We start from the raw sequence: 20,445 nt of genomic DNA on the forward strand, positions 1-20,445 counted from the left end.
TTGATTTGGAGGCACACAATTTAATTCATGCATACATACAGACCTATACCACGTCCATTTGTATTAACAGTGAAACCCACACATGACTTCCTGTGGACAGCAAACTCATCAGCTTGATCCTCCTCACACATTCATGTGGAGACTGCATACATTTTTGTGAAAGCAACACCATTTGTTCAGTAGTACCCACACTGTGACATTCAGAAAAACACTGTCATAATCCTGATACAACCAACTGCTGGTCTGCCCTGAAAGTCATAGCTGAACGCTCTGTCCTCTTTCAGAGGAAAACTCAAAACCTACCTGTTCAAAATGGTCTTATGATGTGAGGAAGCATAGTCCTTTGTCTGTCTCCTCCCACCCTGTACACTCCCCTTGTGTCCACCCTCCATTGGAGTATTCCTGTGGTGTGTGTGCTTGTGGGTCGGTGTTTGCTCTGTGTGTGTGTGTGTGTGTGTGTGTGTGGGTCGGTGTGTGTGTTTATTTTGTGCCTTTTTCCTGCGATTATTCATATCTGCAATTGTGGCATTGTTTGGTGTATATATATTTTGTTTTTCCACTTCTTTGTCCTCATCTGCTCTTGTGTGCTTTAATGCACTATGACTGTTGTATGTGTACTGTCTCACGTGAGGCGCTTAGAGCCAATTATATGGTGAGTTTGTGCCATATAAGTACAATATATCATTATTAATGCTGGATGGCATCGTCACAAAAGGGAACACTGGTCAATATCATGACTCCATTTTCACATCACGACTGTGTGTCCTGACATGAATGAGTGCTGGTCACTATCTTGACACAATACAGAATAGAAAACAAGCATTAAAGCATCACACTATGATAAGAGAGTAATCAGCATTACAACAAATCCAACAGCGAACATAAACTGCGAGTAGCATGAAAGTGTTGCAACACAGCACTGCATGATGACATAGGATGAACATTGATTGGCATGCAGGCATTACAACAAAAGTAAACAATAAAAACACCACCACAGACAGAATGCCTGATTTCAAGAATTACACAGGATATGGAGAGACCCCCCCCTCACCCCCCCCCCCCCCCCCAAAAAAAAAGGGTGTGTGTGTGTTAAATTGATCTGGAAGGCAGAAGATGAGAAAAAAAAGAGAGACAAAAACATGGATTAAAAGAGAGAGAGAGAGAGAGAGAGAGAGAGAGAGAGAGAAGAAGGAAATCCAGCACAGAATTTCAAGGAGGTAGGGATACTGTTAACACAAAAAGGCTCCCAGCATCTCCTAGGAGGGAAACGAGGGAAACACAGATTCACTTGTGATGCTAGTTTTACAAAATGGTTTGCATAACAACACACATGTACTTGCTTGAGAACATTATAACTGTGCATATGTCAGTATGTACTATAAGATAATATGAAGGACACTGTAGGATTTTGGAATCACAACACTTAATGTAAAGTAACACACATGCTGAACATGGAGCTTTCTAGCGATACAACACCATATTACAAAGTAACACACATATATAGCATACATGAATGAGTATATTAGCAATATTTTTGTTGTTGATCATACCCTGTAAATATCCCAGACAAGCAGAGAAAAGAATACAACAAATCACAGAAAAAGCATTTGTCACATATATAGCTGTATAGTCACTTGAAAGTATCAAAATGGATATGAAAATACTCATCAAACAATGATCATCACTCAAGAATTATCATAATAATACTATCTAGCAGTTTGGGTGAAACATCATCTCATATTGTTACTATTCTGTGTTATGAAATGTTAGTGAAAAACAGAAGTACTCTTTTTTTTTTTTTTTTTAATCAACATCAATATGTACAGTAACTCCAAAGTGTAAAAATGTCCATTTATTTGCTAACAACTTCTTTAACCAGTTCAGTGCCAGAGAAGTTTGTAAAAAAAAAGAAAAAGAAAAAAAAGTGCTCTTCCCTTGCCAGGGAATTTTGAGGATTTGGGGGTAATAAATCACAAAAAATTCTAGCACAAAAGCTATGGGCGATACAGAAAGAAAGTAAACGTTTTTGTGAAGGAAAATGAGTACAGATTATGATTCTGAGCTTTTTATCCCAATTAGGTTGATTGTAGGTAACTGTTCAGGCATGTAAAGATCATAATTTTTGTGCAACAAAAAAGTCTGTTTCCACCTCTACATAATGACGTCCATACAGAAAAGAAACAAAATACAGCTAAAAATAGCAAGCCTATTGTCACATTATACCTGTAGAATAAATTAAAACAGGCTGTAAGTTTATGAAAACAAATCACAGCTCTTGCAGACATGTAAGTAAATCAGTGTCCCAATAATGACAAAAGTGAGAAAAGTCAACGTAAAAAGGTTAATCACAGTCCCAGAAACTGAACTGGCAAGCTTTTTGACAGCAAAGAGCGTTTGCAAGTGAGAGGGTGAAGTTCTTTGATGATGTTCACTCCTTATCAAGCTGCACGTGGGCTGATTAAATTGTCTACTGAGCATCCTGCTTGCCACCTCTTCAAACAAGCCATCCCTCTGATTCAGCGAAAAAAAAAAGCATTAAAAACAAAAAGCACACATTTCACAGCCAGTGCAGGTTCAGCACTGCGTTTCGTGGAAATCGTGGGGCATTGGCGGTTGTCGATTGCCTTTTGTCTGCTTAGAAATGTGAGTTCACTCTTCCCAAAAGCCACGCCCCCTTGATGACCTCTAGCTGGCATTCGACCTATCGTCTTACATCACTCCTCTCCCTCTCCTTCCCTCCTTCTAACACTGGCTGCACAGATTCTGTCAGTCATAGCCAGTTGTTCAAAAACGTTGTCTGATTGGATGGACAGACTGAATTACAATAAAATGGGCTGTTAGTTTCTTAACTGTCGTTGTCAATCACCTTCGTTTTCAAACCAATCATCAGATAAGAGAGATCCTTCTCCATTGTGAAATCCGTCCATGATCACAAGCAGAGCTTTCAGAATTGTGTAAATCTGCTGACTGTGACTGTCTGCTTTTCTGGACACAGTTTTCATTGCATTTGTTTGCACATGATGCAACCCCCTTTTCCATGTGCATATCACATGGTCAGTTAGCAAACTGTTATTGAGTAGAAGAGGTCTTCTACCTGATGTAAGTTCATTTAAGTAGTATTTTTATAATCCAAACACATCAAACTAACTGTTCAAAGCCTGTTTATGTGAACTGAACCAAACTTTAATGAAGGTAAAAACGGAATATGTGCAGGACGTCAGTGGACGTCTTTTAGGCACTATGGCAATACTTTTTGTAGGACGTCAGCTGACGTCTTATAGGCACTCTACTGGTTAAAAAAGAACTCAAAGAAAGAAAGAGGAAAAAGCCAAGCATCTTCAGTAGTTTACTGATGTAATATAAAACATAAGTATCATGCAAATGTATAACTCCATATTCTTATCAAATACTTTGCAATGTGTGGAACAAATGCAAGCATAGCCAGATACATGATTTTGTTTCATCCAACAGACAACTGCTGATGTGCTCAACTGCTAAATAAACATGGAACTACCAAAAGGAGATTTTTCCAACTCCACAATAAACAAAATACAACATACCTCCAATCATTTGGTCAAACATACTGAACGTGTATTGCTTGCCATCTGATCACAAAAATTCCTGGGGTCTCTGCATACTTCCAATAAGGAGATATTGGTTCAGTCTCTAGGTACACTGGAGCAAAAGATAAATGCAACTTTAGACACTCTCACTTATCTAAAAACAAACAAACAACAAAACACTTTATCATGTGGATGATGAACACTTTCAAAACATACCCCTTTGTCACTGGGGTGAAATAAAAACCTTGGAAATATTCATAATGACTGATGATCAGTATCTGCCTAAAGAGGACGAAAAACGCAAGCATGTCTGCATCCATGCTGACCTGTGAGATGAGACATATCTTCAGTAGCAAGACATTGACATGATTCATGCCACATGTCTTGTAGATGTGTAATGCTGTATTCCAGCCATAAAGATGCTGCTCCCATCCATCATACATATAAAATGAAAGCTTAAGTTAAATTTAAAATATAATTATGTTTATACTTTTTTTCAAATTGAGTAAAAAGGAAATTGAAATTAAGTTCTGATCACAGGTATAGTGAAACAACTATAGTAAAAAATAAGTTTCCTTTCTGATCTCCAGACAGTAATAATATGATTCTAGCATGAGAGATTTCAATTGTGATCAATAAATTCTGATAAAGATGTCTTCTGTTCTGATCACATTCCAGTGCCTATACATCTCCAGCACAAGAAATCATAATCAGTCATCATGATTCACATTCCAGTCAATAACATTTTGATGCAAAATGTTTACCCCTGATCACATGACAACATTGATAAGACCAAGAACAGGTAAATAAACTGTATTCTGACAAAAAGACATCAATATGACTCCAGCAGAAGAAAAAAAATGAAAAGAAAAAAGAATCTCTCTCTTTCTCTCTCTCTCTCTCTCTCACAGACACACACACACAGAGGCATAGTACTGAATTTGATTCACAATGTATGCTGGCATGATAAACTTATGTCAGTTCAGATCTCAACACAGTGTGAATACTGGTTCAACAAAATACTATCCCTGAAAACTGAGACACCACCATTGAAATTGGCTGAACAAAATTTCCATTCAGATCTAATAACTGTGTATTTGCGATATCAGTATGTATGAAAAGCTATATATATATATACTCCAGCCTTAATGATGGATAGTGTATCCAACAATGCTTTCTCTTGAGCTTTGCACACAGTAAACATTTTTTCTCAATTTGGTTTGACTGGACTGACATGAATTTGATTTAAATAAGCCTCTGAATCCTTTGTTCGAAGCAAGAAGCATGCCAAACAGATCTTCTACCAAACCAGCAATATACAAACACACCTGTCAGGCACTATGGCTTACCTAAACTGGGGAAACTACGGAAATTATAACTTTTCTTCGGTAAAGCGGCATGTCAAAGATTCAGGACAGGAAAATCAAATATTATACAACCACACTAATAACCAAACAACAGAACTTGTAACATCTATCTCTATTTATTCATCTGCTCATTTATATTAATAATAATAATGGTATTTATATAGCACTGAATCTTGTGCAGAGACAAATCAAAGCGCTTTCGCACCAGTCATTCACACGCATGCATTACTCTAAAACTGTAGAAACTAAAGACAAGGAAGGGCAGGCAAGGGAGGCTATTTTGGGATGAGGTGTGTTTTAAGGCCAGACTTGAAAGAGCTGAGAATGGAGACTTGACGAAGCGAAAGAGGAAGTTCATTCCAATTGCAAGGTCCAGAGACAGAGAAAGAACGGCGACCAACAGTCGAGTGTTTGAATCTGGGTATGCGTAAACAGAGTGAAACCGAACCCGATCGTAGTGAGCAAGATGGAGTGTAGAGGTGAAGGCAGCCGCAGAGATAGGAAGGGGCAGTTTTGTGAATACATTTATAACATAGAGTGCTGATCTTGTACTTTATTCGGTGTGAGACAGGGAGCCAGTGGAGATGTTGCAACAGAGGAGTGATGTGCTCAGATCTTTTCTTTCTGTGGACGAGTTAGGCAGCAGAGTTTTGTATGCGCTGAAGGAACTGAATGGATGAAGCAGGCAAACCAGACAATAGAGAGTTACAGTAGTCAAGGCAAGAGAGAATGAGAGAAACGACAAGTCTAGATGTTGCGTCAGTGGACAGATATTTCCGGACGGCACTGATGCGCCGCAGTTGACAGTAGCAGGACTGACATGTCTGACTGATAAATTTTTGCATGGACAGTGTATTGTCAAGGACAACATTGAGGTTCCTGACTGACGTGGAAAGAGGGATGGATGTACTGCCAAGTTTGATTGTGTCAACTGTGATGGAAGACAGCTTTTGTTTAGTTCCTATGATCATTGCTTCAGTTTTGTCCGCATTCAATTGTAACTTATTTCGAGTCATCCAGTTTTGAATGTCCAGGAAGCAGTTGGATGTTTCTTGCAAGAGCGAAAACAATTTTTCAGGGGTATCACTATTCTGGAGTTGAGTGTCATCAGCATAAGAATGATGACTGACATTATGGCGGTTGATAATTTCAGCGAGAGGAGCAGTGTACAGTGTGAAGAGCACTGGGCCTTAAACAGATCCCTGTGGGACTCCATGTTCGATTTTAACGGGTTCAGATTGGAAATGATCAACAATGACAGACTGGAATCGATCAGTGAGATAAGATTTGAACCAGTTTAGAACAGTGCCGTTGATACCAAATGTAAAATGAAGACGGGAAAGAAGGATTGAATGGTCTATCGTGTCAAAGGCGGCTGACAAGTTGAGAAGAGTGAGAAGGGAAATTTTCCTGAGTCTGATTTTTCCTGAGACTGATTTGTCATGGCTCCCTGTTGCTCAAATTCTTTATTATTTCACTTCTATTAACTGCTGTCATTTTCAATTTGGATGGCTTTCCTACATATCCGATTTAAAAAAAAAAAAGGATGATTGTATCGGAGCATCAACAGATTTTTATTTAGATCATGATCACTGTCATTGTCCTCTACCTGAATATTGTTAATTAGTTTTCTTGTTTATGGGGTTTTCAGAAAAATGATGTGCGTCTTCCTCAAGCTGTTGGAAACTGATCTTTGTATGAAGGTTTTATTTCAGCAGTAGCATACAATGAAACATATTTGTGCTATAATGAACATGTCACAGATTTGATATGACTGGATTTGTTGATCAATGATCTTTATAAATCTAGCATATGAAAGTCCAAGTGATGTCCACAGAGGGCAAAATCATTTGCTTACTCCGTCAAAGTGCTGCACAGATAAGCCTTTCATTAAGCTCACATGATTTTCAGCATCCAAGCTTGTTTTAGTTAGTTTGGAGGTGTGAAGACTCTTCAAATTCAAATGATTAGCATGCATTAATTAGACAATGACCCACTACACCACTGCAGATCTAAGTGATAAATCTGGCATGGAGGTCTATATTCTGATATTCATTGAGGGTTGAAGCCTTGAGAAGTTCAGTAGTGAAATACATAACCCTAAGATCAAGCTAAAACTCTGAGCTGACCACTAAGGCCATCTCAAGGCTATCGCCACATAAGCATCTACTCCATGTTAAGGGTCAAAGTAAATCAAATTATGGTGCTTAGAGCCTCGCTGACCACTAAGGCCATCTCAAGGCTATCGCCATGTTAGCATCTATTTCAAGTTAAGGGTAAAAAAGATCAATAAAAAAAACCTGGTCACTGCTTGAAGCTTTTCACTCGAAAAAGTTTAAAAAGCTTTCAGAGTTTAAAACATTCTTATCTAATTAAAAATGTTCACTTTTTTCAAGAAGTCTGTTCGTGTCCATGGAGGGACATCACGAAACAAAGTCTTCAGAGAATCTGCTGTGTAATGTCTATGTCTAATGTCATGCAGATCCCAGCAGTCAATGAGCATGTTTTTCACAGTGAGAGGCTCGTCACAGGGAATACATTGAGGGGCCTCTTCCGCTTTTAACAAGTAAGAATGAGTAAGAAAAGTGTGCCTCATGCGAAGTCAGCACAGCACAGACTTCTTCTGAGGAAGATGGGTACAAATGCTAGCTGTGCAGTAATATTGTCAAGAACACAATGTGAATGAAAAAAGGTTCAATGCCAGACAGAATATGCACAACATCCAGTTCACGGTTGGCCCAAGTGCTCAGTGATGATGGGAGCAAGTCTTGCTGACTGTCTGAGCCTGAAACAGGTCTGGGGGGCGTCTTAGTACTGTGTCTGCCACAAGATTGGGCCAACAAACCTACCAGCTATAGCTTGCACCAGACTGAATAGAAAGTGAAGTGATGAAAATAGCTGACTGTGAGATCACAACAGATGAAACAGATAATCAGTTTTGAGTTCCAAATAACACATCTTGACAGATCAAACTGAGGCGAGGTGGGGATCCCAAACCACAGGCCTCTCAAACAGCGAACCACATCTCACACATGAGATGTGTACACAAGCAAAGTGTAGGTATGCAGACAGTGAAATAATGGATGTGAAAATGAAGAGATCCCAACTGCTCAGAAAGATGTTTGGGAAGATGCCCATGGGCAAGACTGACAAATTATCAATTATCATAATGCTACTGACCTGGCAAGACAGTAACAGAGTAAGGCCATTAAAAGATAAACTAGATCACAACAGGTGACAGTATTTGTGCTTTCCCGAAATACATCAAACTCCCCCTGTCTACCTGCCTCACGTCCTGCTTTGTACAGTGATTTCTTGCCAGTCCACAGCATTGTGTAATGTTGGGCTGCCTTGACACACTGCCTTGCTCTGAATTTTCTCTGGTTACATTTCTTTACAATGCTTCTCTGTTATGCTTCACAAAATCAATAAAAACAAGCAATGCTGTTCTAATCAATCATTCTGCATACTGAAAAATAAAAGATCCAAAGAGATGTCTGGAAATGCTTTGATTAGAAAAGTGATAACAGATATATTCAGTACTGTTGTGCAGAAATTTGATTTGCGATGCTTAGTATCAGGTTACTCAAATGAGACACAGATCAAACACACACTGAGCATGCATTCACATACAACACATATGAAGACTACTTTATGAAAAAAAATCCATGTGTAAAAAAAAAAAAGATATAACACAAATGAAGACAACTATAAAGAAAAAAAATGGATGTAAAAAAAGGTATAATGCAAGCAACTGTTGATCAAAACTCCAAGTGTAAAAAAGATGTTATGCTAAAAAGCAATCTTTAAAAAATAAACGCTGCAAAAAAATAACCCAAAAGGCACAGATCATTCACTACAACACAATCACACTTGTTCATCAAACCATGTGAAAACCTGATATCTACCAGTTCTGCAACCTCTTCACCGCCATCAGAATTATCTCTCTCTATAACATTTGCAGCTCTTCTTCTTCTTCTTCGTTCATGGGCTGCTACACCCATGTTCACTGTATGCACACGAATGGGCTTTTACTACAGCTGTTCAATTAATTATCAAAAATTTTGATTATAACAGAACAGGCACCACTGAACACCACCGAAGTGACTCAGCAGCAGTGCAGGGTCTCCTCTGGTGTGTGGCCTCCGGGCGACCTAACATCGATGGTTCCCTGTGGACTGCCGACGCTGGAACTGCAACGGACGAACCCGGGTGTGGCCGTGTATGGGGGAATCTAAATGAGCGGCGTGGGAGTAATGCCACTGAAACAGCGCAGATGATGGGGCAGCAAAAAAAAAAAAAAAAAAAAAAAAAAAAAAAAAAAAAAAAAAAATACATGGGACTCAATAATTCTCTTAAAGAGTGAGCCTAACATCTCAAGAATTTTTGTGTTTACAAGTGATGGCATCTTGAAGGAGTAATATAACTAGCTACATCTATTATCCGCTGATCAAGTTTGAAATAGCAGCAAAATGCCAATATGATGATTTTGCGTTTGTTTTTTTTATTTATTCAATACTCTATTTATACAGACGCACATTCTCTACATACATAATCAATAGGAAACTACAATCAGAAGAAGGCACACAACCAAGGATTATGAAAAAAAAAATTGTGCAGAATTTCCTGAAGGAAGGGACAGTATCTACAACTGCAAAGCACCTTCCACATTGAGCATGCAAACACACATCTGTGAAAAGATACCCCATATATATTAATTAATATATATCATCTTTTAAACCATTCACTTGCCAGTTGTCCTAAGTAAGCACACTCTCAATTTTGTCAACTGTCCCAATAACCACTTTACCCAGGTACACACACGCCATTTTTCCTATTCCCTCATTAAATATTCTCTGCCCTGTCAGTCACCCATCCCGTATCATTCTTCACTGTTTTATACAAAACACACTTTTTTCAGCCGGTTGTCCATCGTTAAAAAGCACTCATCCTTCGACTGTGTTGTCACTCCACACTTTCAACTATGCCACTGTAAAAACACTCCTTCCTATCACATGTCCCTGAAAACACCATCTACCCAGTCAACTGTGTCCCTGTAACCACAATGCACCAGTCCTGTATGTCCCTGTGAACACATTTGTCCCTGTCAACTGTGTCTCTGTAATCACAACCCACCAGTCTTTTATGTCCCTGTGAACACATTTGTCCCTGTCAACTGTGTCTCTGTAATCACAACACACCAGTCTTTTATGTCCCTGTGAACACATTTGTCCATGTTAACTGTGTTCCTGTGAACCACAACACACCAGTCCTTTATGTTCCTGTGAACACACCTGTCCCTGTCAACTGTGTCCCTGAACCACAACACACCAGTCCTTTATGTCCCTGTGAACACATTTGTCCCTGTCAACTGTCCCAGTGAACCACAACACACCAGTTCTTTGTGACCCTGTGAACACATTTGTCCCTGTCAACTGTCCCAGTGAACCACAACACATCAGTTCTTTGTGACCCTGTGAACACACTTGTCCCTGTCAACTGTGTCCCTGAACCACAACACACCACTCCTTTATCTCCCTGTGAACACACTTGTCCTTGTCAACTGTGTCCCTGAACCACAACACATCAGTCTTTTATGTACCTGTGAATACAATTGTCCCTGTCAACTGTGTCTCTGTGAACATTCTCCACTCTGTGTGAACTGTGTGACTGTAAGCACACTGCTACTATCAGGTGTCCCTGTAACCACATTTTATCTTTCCAGCTGCACCCCTGCAATGACAATGTATCCTATGAAAGCCATGTGGCGTGTCCTAAGTGAGCATTCCCAAATTGAGTGTAACAGTTTTTCAGGAGCTCATGAAAGTACTGACAACAGCTAGACTGGAAGTGACATGAAGGTCAATAGAAGTGTTGGTTTCAAGGTCAACAGTGAAAAAACCCCGCAAGTTCACAGTAAGAGTTCAATTTTTTTTTTTAAGGTCAACAGGGGAAAAAAAGCGCACAGAGTTCAAGTGAGTTCGCAGTGAGTGAACACTGCAAAGTGACATCAGTCCACTCCGTCCAGCTCAGAATCACGAGGGGTCAGCAGCACACTGATGACAGTGACCTCCAGCAGCTGGCGATGGACATCATCGGTCAGCGGGTTGTCCTGGAGATTGACTTCGGTCAGAGAGCTGATGGCTTTAAGGCGACTGACGTTCACATCTGAAATGCCAAGTAGTCACTCTGAAGGCATGATCTTGAAGAAATCATCCTTGAACTACATGCTTGTTACCAAAGATCCATTTGTTGGTGTATCATTCTGAGAATATGTTACTAAAAAGCTATTTCAGATGGCTTAATTGTAGGATATACAATAACAAAATCATAATTTTGGGTGAAGATATCTGTTACAGGCATTAAAATTGTTTCTGAATGATCTGTCTCTTTTGTGTTAGACTGGAATATGCTTCTGACTCATGTTACACAATCACAAAAAAAACAAAACGAAACAGCCATTACTTATGAACCAGTGATTCCTGCAAAAGAATGCCCACTAAGTATTCATGATGGTTCCAATACACACAATGAAAATTCCTTACCCTGTAGAGACAGTTCTAAATTAGCACAAGCATCACAGTTTCTAAAAAGAACTGTACACTGCTCATCCAGAACAGAGTATGAGAACTTGACAGCTAACTCAACATGGTGTATCCAATGAAGAACCAGCAGCATTAATCACACAGGGAAACAGTTCTCCATCAAAATGCACAGGTCTATGTGCTTTCTCACCTCTGATCTCATTTTTCTCTGCATTCAGTTTACGGAGAGATTCAAGCCGATATACCACAGCAGGCAAGGAATCAAACTTGTTGTGAGAAATATCAAGTGATGTCAATCCAGAGATCTGTCGCAGTTCATCAGGTAAGCTGCTCAGGTGGTTACTATTCAGGTACAGTTCTGCACACATAGGTTAGTGCTGTGTTAATGTAGACATCTCTTACTAAAATATATATACACTTGTAAACACACACACACACACACACACCCATGCGCACACACACTCACACACACACACACACACACACACACACACACACACACACTCCAGTTAAAGTTTCTACACAATTTACAATACAGATGAAACTTTAGTGATAAAAGATTTCTCAGAGTGAAATATGTATCCACTTGGTCAACACTACACATCAATATAATTGTCACTGTGCCAAAATCAAGACTGCAGCAAAAGAAACAAACAAACAAGCTTCAATCTCAGAGTACCAGTAAATATATCATAATGGAGCAGACTTAACTGGAGATGGACACTGATTCCCCCATGGCATCTGTCAACACCAATTAGTTTTAAAACCTCTAGATTCTGATTCTTAAGGTTCTCCTATCTATCTTGTAATTGTTGAACTATTATCCAGAACACACAAACATCCATGTACACGCACACACACACTCGCCCAACAGCAGTCTGGGGTCTCTTACCTGTGAGAGAAGAGAACTTGGCAGCCAGTTTGGCTGGAAGACGACGAAGGACATTGGCTGACAAATTGCATACCTGTACTGTGGTGTTTCGCATTAGCATGTACACAGCATCTGGTACATGAACCAGTTCACACTCTGACAGATCTGCAAAAATAGATTGAAGCAACATAAGTCACAGAAATTTCACTCAATAAATTTGATATTTATACATCATCAATAAAAATTTTTTTCTCAAGTATAGTTGCTATGGTTTAACATGACATTTTCATGATTTTATGATGGAGGTATTGTGAAAACACTGATAACATTTACAGAGATTAAGTATCAATATGTAGCTAATCTTTATCTAATCTTATCTTTATCTAATGTGCTATGGCCTTCAAGTATACACATGCAAGCGCCTATGCCTGGTGGTTCCAGACTTTCCCAGCATCCCGGAAGAAAGAATGCGAGCACAGAGAGAGCGCAAATTGCCGGCAGCCTTACTCCCTCCTTACACGTGTCAGAGTACTAACCCTGTTCTTGAATTGTAGCCTCAGCAGAATATAGTATCTTGCAAACTAATTCTGCATGAGCTGAGTGCATGTCAGTTTGAATGTTTCAACATAGTGTAATGATTGACTACTTGATGAAAGTACTAAGAAAATTATACCAGTATAACTGTAAGAAGTTGATTAACTCTTGTACTTTAGTGACTGTAAATTTCTGATAATTTTTTTTTTTCATCTTCTAAATACACCTTTGCAAAGTCAGTTCAAAATAAAAGAAGAGTTGCTTCATTGTTACCTGCACTTGTTTTCCTCCACTATCATGCTGTAGGTTTTATCAAAGTTGAATCTATTACTAAAATCTATAGAAAAAAGGTACAGGAATGATGAGTTTTTCACAAACAATTTACCAATTTAACATTCTTCTTCTCTATTTCTTTTTCTTCTGATTGTCGTTTGTCGCGATCAAATTCTTTAGATTGAAGAAATTGTACGCTCTTTGGTGATGAAGATTTCGCCTAAGAGTGAAGTAATGTTCAACAAGATGAAGATGTTCACCTGAAGGAAGTTGAAGAAGAAGAAGAAGATGATGATGAAGAATGAATGAATGAATGAATGAATATAGGATGCATTTTCCGAATATAGGATGCATTTTCCGATCTCAAAATAAATAACAAATTTTGGAATGCTGTACACAGATAATGGGTAGTTATTCGATTTCTCTTCGATTTGCTAAATAACATTCTAAAAGTTCATAGATCAGTGGTGGAGTGAATGTTTCACTCTGAAAGTATGCCAACAAGTTAACATTCCTAAAGAGCTATTCTGATGGCAACAAAACTGAACCTACCAAGATTTCCATTTTCTTTGGCATCTTCGCACCGATGGACAACTTTGGTCACTCCTGCCCCTGCCATGATGGAAGAAATTCACAGTACAGAAGTATGAGGCGAAAATTGCGTCGTCAAGTCCTCTTTTGGCACAGCACCATCTGCATGTTTTGTTTACGACATGAGTCATTCAGAGTTAATCTTCCTGTCCAAGGGCACATCACTCTACTGGTGGAAAGAAAGTTTTTGCCGAATCCATGGACGCGTTCGGGAGGGAAAACACCTCCAGTGCAGGTCATGTCTACCGTGTTTCTACATGTAGGGCAGTGTGGTAATCAGGTCAGCCAACCCCTTTGGAAATGTATTGAGAGAGATGGAGCCGCGCTAGAAAGGTGGATTGCTTTTCTTTTCCCTCAGCCGAAACTGTAAATTGTTGCTGTTATTTCTCCTTCGCAAGCGAAGATGAACAGGAGCTGTACTGGTAAAACACACACACATGAGCTGTACTGGTAAGCACACACACACACACACACACACACACACACACACACACACACACACACACACACACACACGAGCTGTACTGGTAAACACACACACACACATTTTTACACACACACACAAAAAAATATATATATAATGCAGGGGTCTGGTGGAACACATTCGATGTCAGAAGCCTTCTGACTGGAAGGTATAGAGACTATGGTCTACACAATTATTTTTCTGATTTTAAAAGCATGTACTAATTTAATTTGTTTATTAATCAATTTTTCGGATGTTTTGAAGAGAAAATATTCCTTATTGTGATTTATTTATTTCAGTCGAACATTTACATCACACGATGGATGGCACAGAGCAGTCCATGTTGACAGTGAGCCCAAAGTCATCAAACATCTGCCCAAAGTCCTCAAGATCAGGTGGTTTTGTATGTCATCACACACCTGGCCAATATGATTATGATGATCACAAAGGCCTGTGTCTCATCAAGAAACAGAGCAATACTAGTTAGCTGTTCCTATTACCTTGCACACAGGTAAATAAAATGCACAGAGAAACAAACCCAGAAGACAACTTCCTATTCATATTTTCAATGCTCTTCCTTCCTGGGTTTTGGAAAATAAGTGAGATGTAGAGAAGAGATATATTGAACAAGGAATAAGTACTGTTACTCTTAAAACAAAGGTACATAAATGAAAGCAAACCATTGTTGCTAACATTTCCCAGTCAGCTAGCATGATGAATAAGTTTAAGTTTCAATTTCAAGGAGGTGTCAAGACGTGCAGACTGATCCAGATATGCTACACCACATTAATGCATAAACACAACATAGTCAGGCCCTGAGGGCCAAATCTAGCAATAATTAGTAAATGAGTGGTAGAGAAAAGTAAACCAAAGAATAATTGTTGTAATTACAGTTTAATCTTAAACAATCTTTTCCCATATCCAGGATCCTATATCTTTTCCCCCAAGACATCATGATTCTGAAGGTTAATAATTACTCATGTATTGGCTGTTGTCATATATGTCTTTATTCTCTGTCCTCATCTCTACCTTTCTATGTGTCATGAATCCCACAAGATAACTCTAACATTTTCATTCTTTTTTCTCCTAACCGTAACCTTTCCCCTCCCTTGAAGGAAATGACTGTTGGTCAGTGTGTGCAGTAGGCTTTTCCACATTCAATCGATGTATAAGCGTGTAAGTTTGAAGTTTGGTGTGTACAAGTGACATTTGTTTAATGTGTTTTGTAGAATATTATGCGTTTTGTAAAGTGCCTGGAGCACTTTTCTGGATATAGGGGGACAAAGGGGAGGTTACCTACTTCCGGGAGGTAATCGGCCGTAGCTATTTTTGTTTTCTCCGCATAGGCGGATAGTAGTTTGCACAGGACAGGAATGTAAGACCCATGCCAGAGTCTGCACTAGTGGGTCACGGTAAGTATGTTATTTAAACTTAATTTTAGGAAGAAAATTTCCTTTTGTATTATCAAATCTCCAAGCCAGGTCCCACCACCTTTTTCACCCTAAAATTTTCTGACTTGTGAAGTTGACAGTATTGCGCTGAATCATCCTTCAAAGTCCCTGTCCTGTTATATATATATAAATAAATAAATAAATATATATATATATATATATATATATATATAATTACTTATTTTTCCATTCTTTCTGAAGTTCCCTGAACCACAGAGTTGACAGCAGCATTTTAACTTTCTGTGCAGGGAGAAGAATATCATCGCAGGCAAGAGGGGACGAGGAACCAACTGGGCATTAGGTAAGACGGAGAGAGAAAAAGAGAAAGAGATGGAACTTTTTTCTGCCTTTTTTCAGAAACAATGACAATGATAGATCTTAGTGGCAAACAATGTTTCACAGCTCTAATGCAAATAGAGATAAATCAGTGTTTGCAAGAAACGAATGAAAAGAATAAGGGGAAATAATAAGCAAACAGAGATTTTATACAGAGTGATGAATGGAAAGAAAGCAGACTGAGTGTTTTCTTGTGATTCTCATCAGCTGTCAGCTCCATCTTGGAATTTATTCACCCACCTGAAACCAAAGAGTGTTTGTGAAAAGGTGATGCAAAAAGAAATGGCTTGATTTGGATTCAGTTCAAAGTAATAAAAACAACAACAAAAAACAAAAACAAACAACTTTAAGAAAGCCATGTTCTGTACTGCAACATTGTTGGCTTGATATATATATATATATATAGATTTTATATATATATATATATATATAATTGTGACAATGTATTAAGTATAAAAAAAAAAGAACAACGGACAACCCAAACTGTACCTTTCTCCATAAACTGAAACCCCCCCAAAAAAAAACCCAACAGACCTTCCTCTGTTACTTGAAATACATATTGATTTTTTTTCCCCGTTAGATTGCTTGATTCCCACCTCAGTATACACACGTTAATAATTCATAATCCATGTCAGCATTTGGTGGGTTATGGAAACAATTACATAACCAGCATACACCCCCCCGAATACAGAGTATGGCTGCCTATATGGTGGGGCAGAAACGGTCATACTCGTAAAAACTCACTCATAATTATGAGCAAATGTGGGAGTTGCAGCCCACACACGAAGAAGGAAAAGAAGCAGTCTTTCTTGTGTACATGTCTGAAAGATATGTGGGTCCGCCCCTATGCCCCTAGACATCCTGGATGATAATTTTGAAAGACAGTGCACATTTTTATTGTCCTAGTAAATGATTATTTTCAATGATAATGCTTTAAAAAAAAAAGAGTTTTTTATTGCCCGATCAATTGAAGCCATCCAGCCTGCTTCTCCTGAACAGACTGATGAAGACCATGTGAAATGGTTGAAATATTTGAAGTGAGTGGAAAAAACCATTAGATGCAGAGATAATATTTATAACACTTTTGATTTGGGATGAATTAGGACTAATTTTGTTACTCAGTATGTGTGTGTGTGTGTGTGTGTGTGTGTGTGTGTGTGTGTGTGTGTGCGTGCAGGTTATCATGGACTGAAATGTTCTGGGGATGATCATCTTCTGCAAAACACTCTGGATGCTGTCAGGACAGAGGTTGAAAGGTTAGACTCGTGTGTGTGTGTGTGTGTGTGTGTGTGTGTGTGTGTGTGCATTTTTATATATGTGCACTTGAGTGTGTGTAACAAAATGTTACTCTTATGCAACCTACAGTGTCATGTTTTGTGTGTTTTCAGGTGTGAAAAATACATGTTACCTGGTGACGTGCTCAGTCTTGTTTCTTTTGTGTTTACAGGTGTGACATGTTCTCAGGAATCATCATGACTCACAGTCTGAGTGGAGGAACAGGCTCAGGTGGTAACTTTTTTGCCCTCCATGTGTGTGTGCGTGCGTGCGTGCGTGCGTGCATGTGTTTGTGTGTGTGTGTGTGTTGTGTGTGTGTGTGTGTGTGTGTGTGTGTGTGTGCGTGTGTGTGTGCGTGCATTTCTTTTGCTATATGTATATCTTGTGTGTGTGTGAGACACATGTATATGTTAGAGATGTGTGTACTGTAGCTGGCTGTTAACTTATGGGTAATGATGCTGGTTCGTGAGGGATATATAAAGTGGTAGACTGACAGGCAAGTGATTGGCTGATGATTAATTGGTGATATGACTAATTGTCAGTAAATTGGCTGATTGTGGGTTATGTGGTTGATTGCTGGTTATGTGTCTGAATGACTAGGTAATGTGGTTGACTGACTGTAGGTAATGTGGCTGACTGGTTGTGGGTAATGTGGTTGACTTGTGGGTGTGGATGATTGTTGGTAATGTAGCTGATTGTTGGTAATGTGGCTGCCTGATTGTGGCCAGTGCGGCTGATTGTGGGTAATGGGGTTGACTGATTATGGGTAATGTGGTTGACTGATTATGGGCAGTGTGGCTGACTGATTGTAGGTAACGTGGCTGACTGATTGTAGGTAATGTGACTGGTTGACTGGGTAGTGTGGCTGACTGATTGTGGGTAATGTGGTTGGTTGACTGGGCAATGTGGCTGACTGATAGTGAGTAATGTGGCTGACTAATTATGGGTAATGTGGCTGACTGATTGTAGGTAACGTGGCTGTTTGATTGTAGGTAATGTGGCTGACTGATTGTAGGTAATGTGGCTGACTGTATGTAATGTGGCTGACTGATTGTAGGTAATGTGGCTGACTGATTGTAGGTAATGTGGCTGGTTGACTGTGGGCGATGTGGCTGACTGATTGTATGTAATGTGGCTGACTGATTGTATGTAATGTGGCTGACTGATTGTATGTAATTTGACTGACTGATTGTAGGTAATGTGGCTGACTGATTGTAGGTAATGTGGCTGACTGATTGCATGTAATATGGCTGACTGATTATAGGTAATGTGGCTGACTGATTATAGGTAATGTGGCTGACTGATTGTAGGCAGTGTGACTGGTTGACCAATGGGTAATGTCCAATGTGGCTGCTGTGTGTCAGGGTTTGGGTCACGGCTGGCTGAAGCTCTGAGGGACAACTATCCCATGAACCACCTGCTGTCGGTGACCTTTGCCCCCTGCGCCAGCGGGGAGAGTCCCCTGCAGCATTACAATGCCCTGATGTGTTTGGCCACACTGCAGAGGTGATGACAGCTGTATGTGTGTGAGGGTCATGGCTCAGGATGTGTGGGATGTTGTGGCTGGATTATGATCAGTTCATATCGTCTCTGACAAGGAGGGAATATTTTTTTCTACTTTGGTGTGTCTTTGTTTGTCAGCAAGATCACAGAAAATGCAGGCAGATTTTCTTGGCATTAAGTTTTGTGGAAGTGTTGACTGGCTGAGGGCCAGTGATTGGTTGATTAGATTTGGGTAGGGTTGGTCCAGATCTGATTCCATGTAATTTTGTAAAGAATTTTTATCATTAGGAGATAAGGAAAAAGCACCTGATAATGGGCTATAGGACAGGTTGGCTGTGGGGTAGGTATGGTTGCTGCAAAGTGCCCTTCAGATTTGATGAGAGATTTGATTGAGTGATCAGTAAAGTGTAAATGGATGGTTCTCTGAATGATATAATATCCTGTGGCATAGATTAACAGTGTGTGTATTCTGTTGTCTTACACAGTATGATGAGAACAATGATCAAGAGATTAAACGGTAGTAAACACAAGTAGTTTGACTACTTATCCTGTGATTCAGCATTCTATTATGATGTGATAGATATCCCCAACTCTTCCATTGTATACTGAAGTGTTATAATAGATGAGTTGTAATTCTGTGGAGCATGTGTTTGCAGAAATGTGGATGGTATTCTGTTGATACAAAACGACGACATCCTGGACAGGGCTACAAAGAGGTCACCCGACAGTCTGGCATCCTTCACCTCTCTGAACAAGGTCATAGGTCAGAGTCTGGCAGGCCTTTTCTTGCCAACAGACACTCTGGCCACATCAAGGTGGGTGTGTGGATATTTGTGTTTTAGCTGTCAATGAATACAGCCACAGCAAATGAAAAAGAAAAAGAAAACAAAAATCCTCCCAATGTCGGAAACTTCATCTTCTGCATTTGTGGGCTGGGGTTCCCATACTCACTCGTATGTAAGAGCGGGCTCAAATGTTTTTACTCCTTCCATCTCAACAAACATACTGCATATTGGGGGGGTACAAATGTCAGAACCAAGTTCAAGAATTAGCCTGGGGAAATGAGGTGGACATGGAGTCAGAACATGTGACATTTACTGTCCACACACTTTGTATACAAGCCAAGCTCAGGGCTTGGGCCACACCATGGCCAGCTATTTATTTCAGAGTCAAGGAGGCATTTGACTCTTAGCCTGCTTATGGATTTGGCAAATAACTGAAAACTATTTGCTGGGGAATTTTCACAAAACCAGGTAGGTATAGAAAAAAAAAATCTGGATTACTCTCTTAAAACTGGCACAGGTAAAAGTATATATTTTCTGACAGGAAAACGAATAGACAACATCAGAAAAAATGTTTTGTTATGGTTAGATAAATCAGTGACCCATAAGGATTATTCAAACAATAAACATCGCACATACACCTAGACATGAACAAATACACCACACACACAGACACAGACACACATGCACACACCCATCAACCCTAACAATGGAATGTCTGGATCAAAATCACAAGCTCACTGTCAGACCCAATGATCTGAAAATAGGCACACCACCACGCCCATCCTGCTGCCCCTCCCCTTCCCTCTTGTGTCTTGATTTGTTCTACACACTCATGTGTACCTCCCTTACCCCCACTACGACCTCTTGCAGGCCTGACTGTCACACACA

General features: G+C 39.6%; 2 protein-coding genes across 4 annotated transcripts in view; one reads left to right on the plus strand and one right to left on the minus strand.

Moving 5' to 3' along the window:
- LOC143292491 (leucine-rich repeat-containing protein 20-like) lies at positions 1–13,841 on the minus strand. Its single transcript, XM_076602826.1, has 4 exons — positions 13,706–13,841; positions 12,368–12,511; positions 11,666–11,833; positions 1–11,098 (listed from the first exon to the last, which is right to left on the minus strand). Exons 1-4 carry the CDS (start codon positions 13,770–13,772, stop codon positions 10,941–10,943), a joined length of 537 nt encoding a protein of 178 aa, XP_076458941.1. The 5' UTR covers positions 13,773–13,841; the 3' UTR covers positions 1–10,940.
- Positions 13,740–20,445, plus strand: part of LOC143292490 (tubulin delta chain-like) — an 18,821-nt gene continuing 12,115 nt past the window's right edge. The window contains exons 1-7 of one of the 3 annotated variants that reach the window (XM_076602825.1): positions 13,740–14,077; positions 14,507–14,602; positions 15,907–15,959; positions 17,172–17,250; positions 17,442–17,500; positions 18,634–18,775; positions 19,429–19,587. In XM_076602825.1, the coding sequence (XP_076458940.1) occupies positions 13,740–14,077; positions 14,507–14,602; positions 15,907–15,959; positions 17,172–17,250; positions 17,442–17,500; positions 18,634–18,775; positions 19,429–19,587 (926 nt within the window). The remainder of the gene's footprint in view (positions 14,078–14,506; positions 14,603–15,906; positions 15,960–17,171; positions 17,251–17,441; positions 17,501–18,633; positions 18,776–19,428; positions 19,588–20,445) is intronic. The other 2 variants (XM_076602824.1, XR_013056653.1) reach the window with 2 other exon arrangements.

Source organism: Babylonia areolata, chromosome 18 (assembly GCF_041734735.1).
Source record: "Babylonia areolata isolate BAREFJ2019XMU chromosome 18, ASM4173473v1, whole genome shotgun sequence".
Taxonomy (NCBI): domain Eukaryota; kingdom Metazoa; phylum Mollusca; class Gastropoda; order Neogastropoda; family Buccinidae; genus Babylonia; species Babylonia areolata.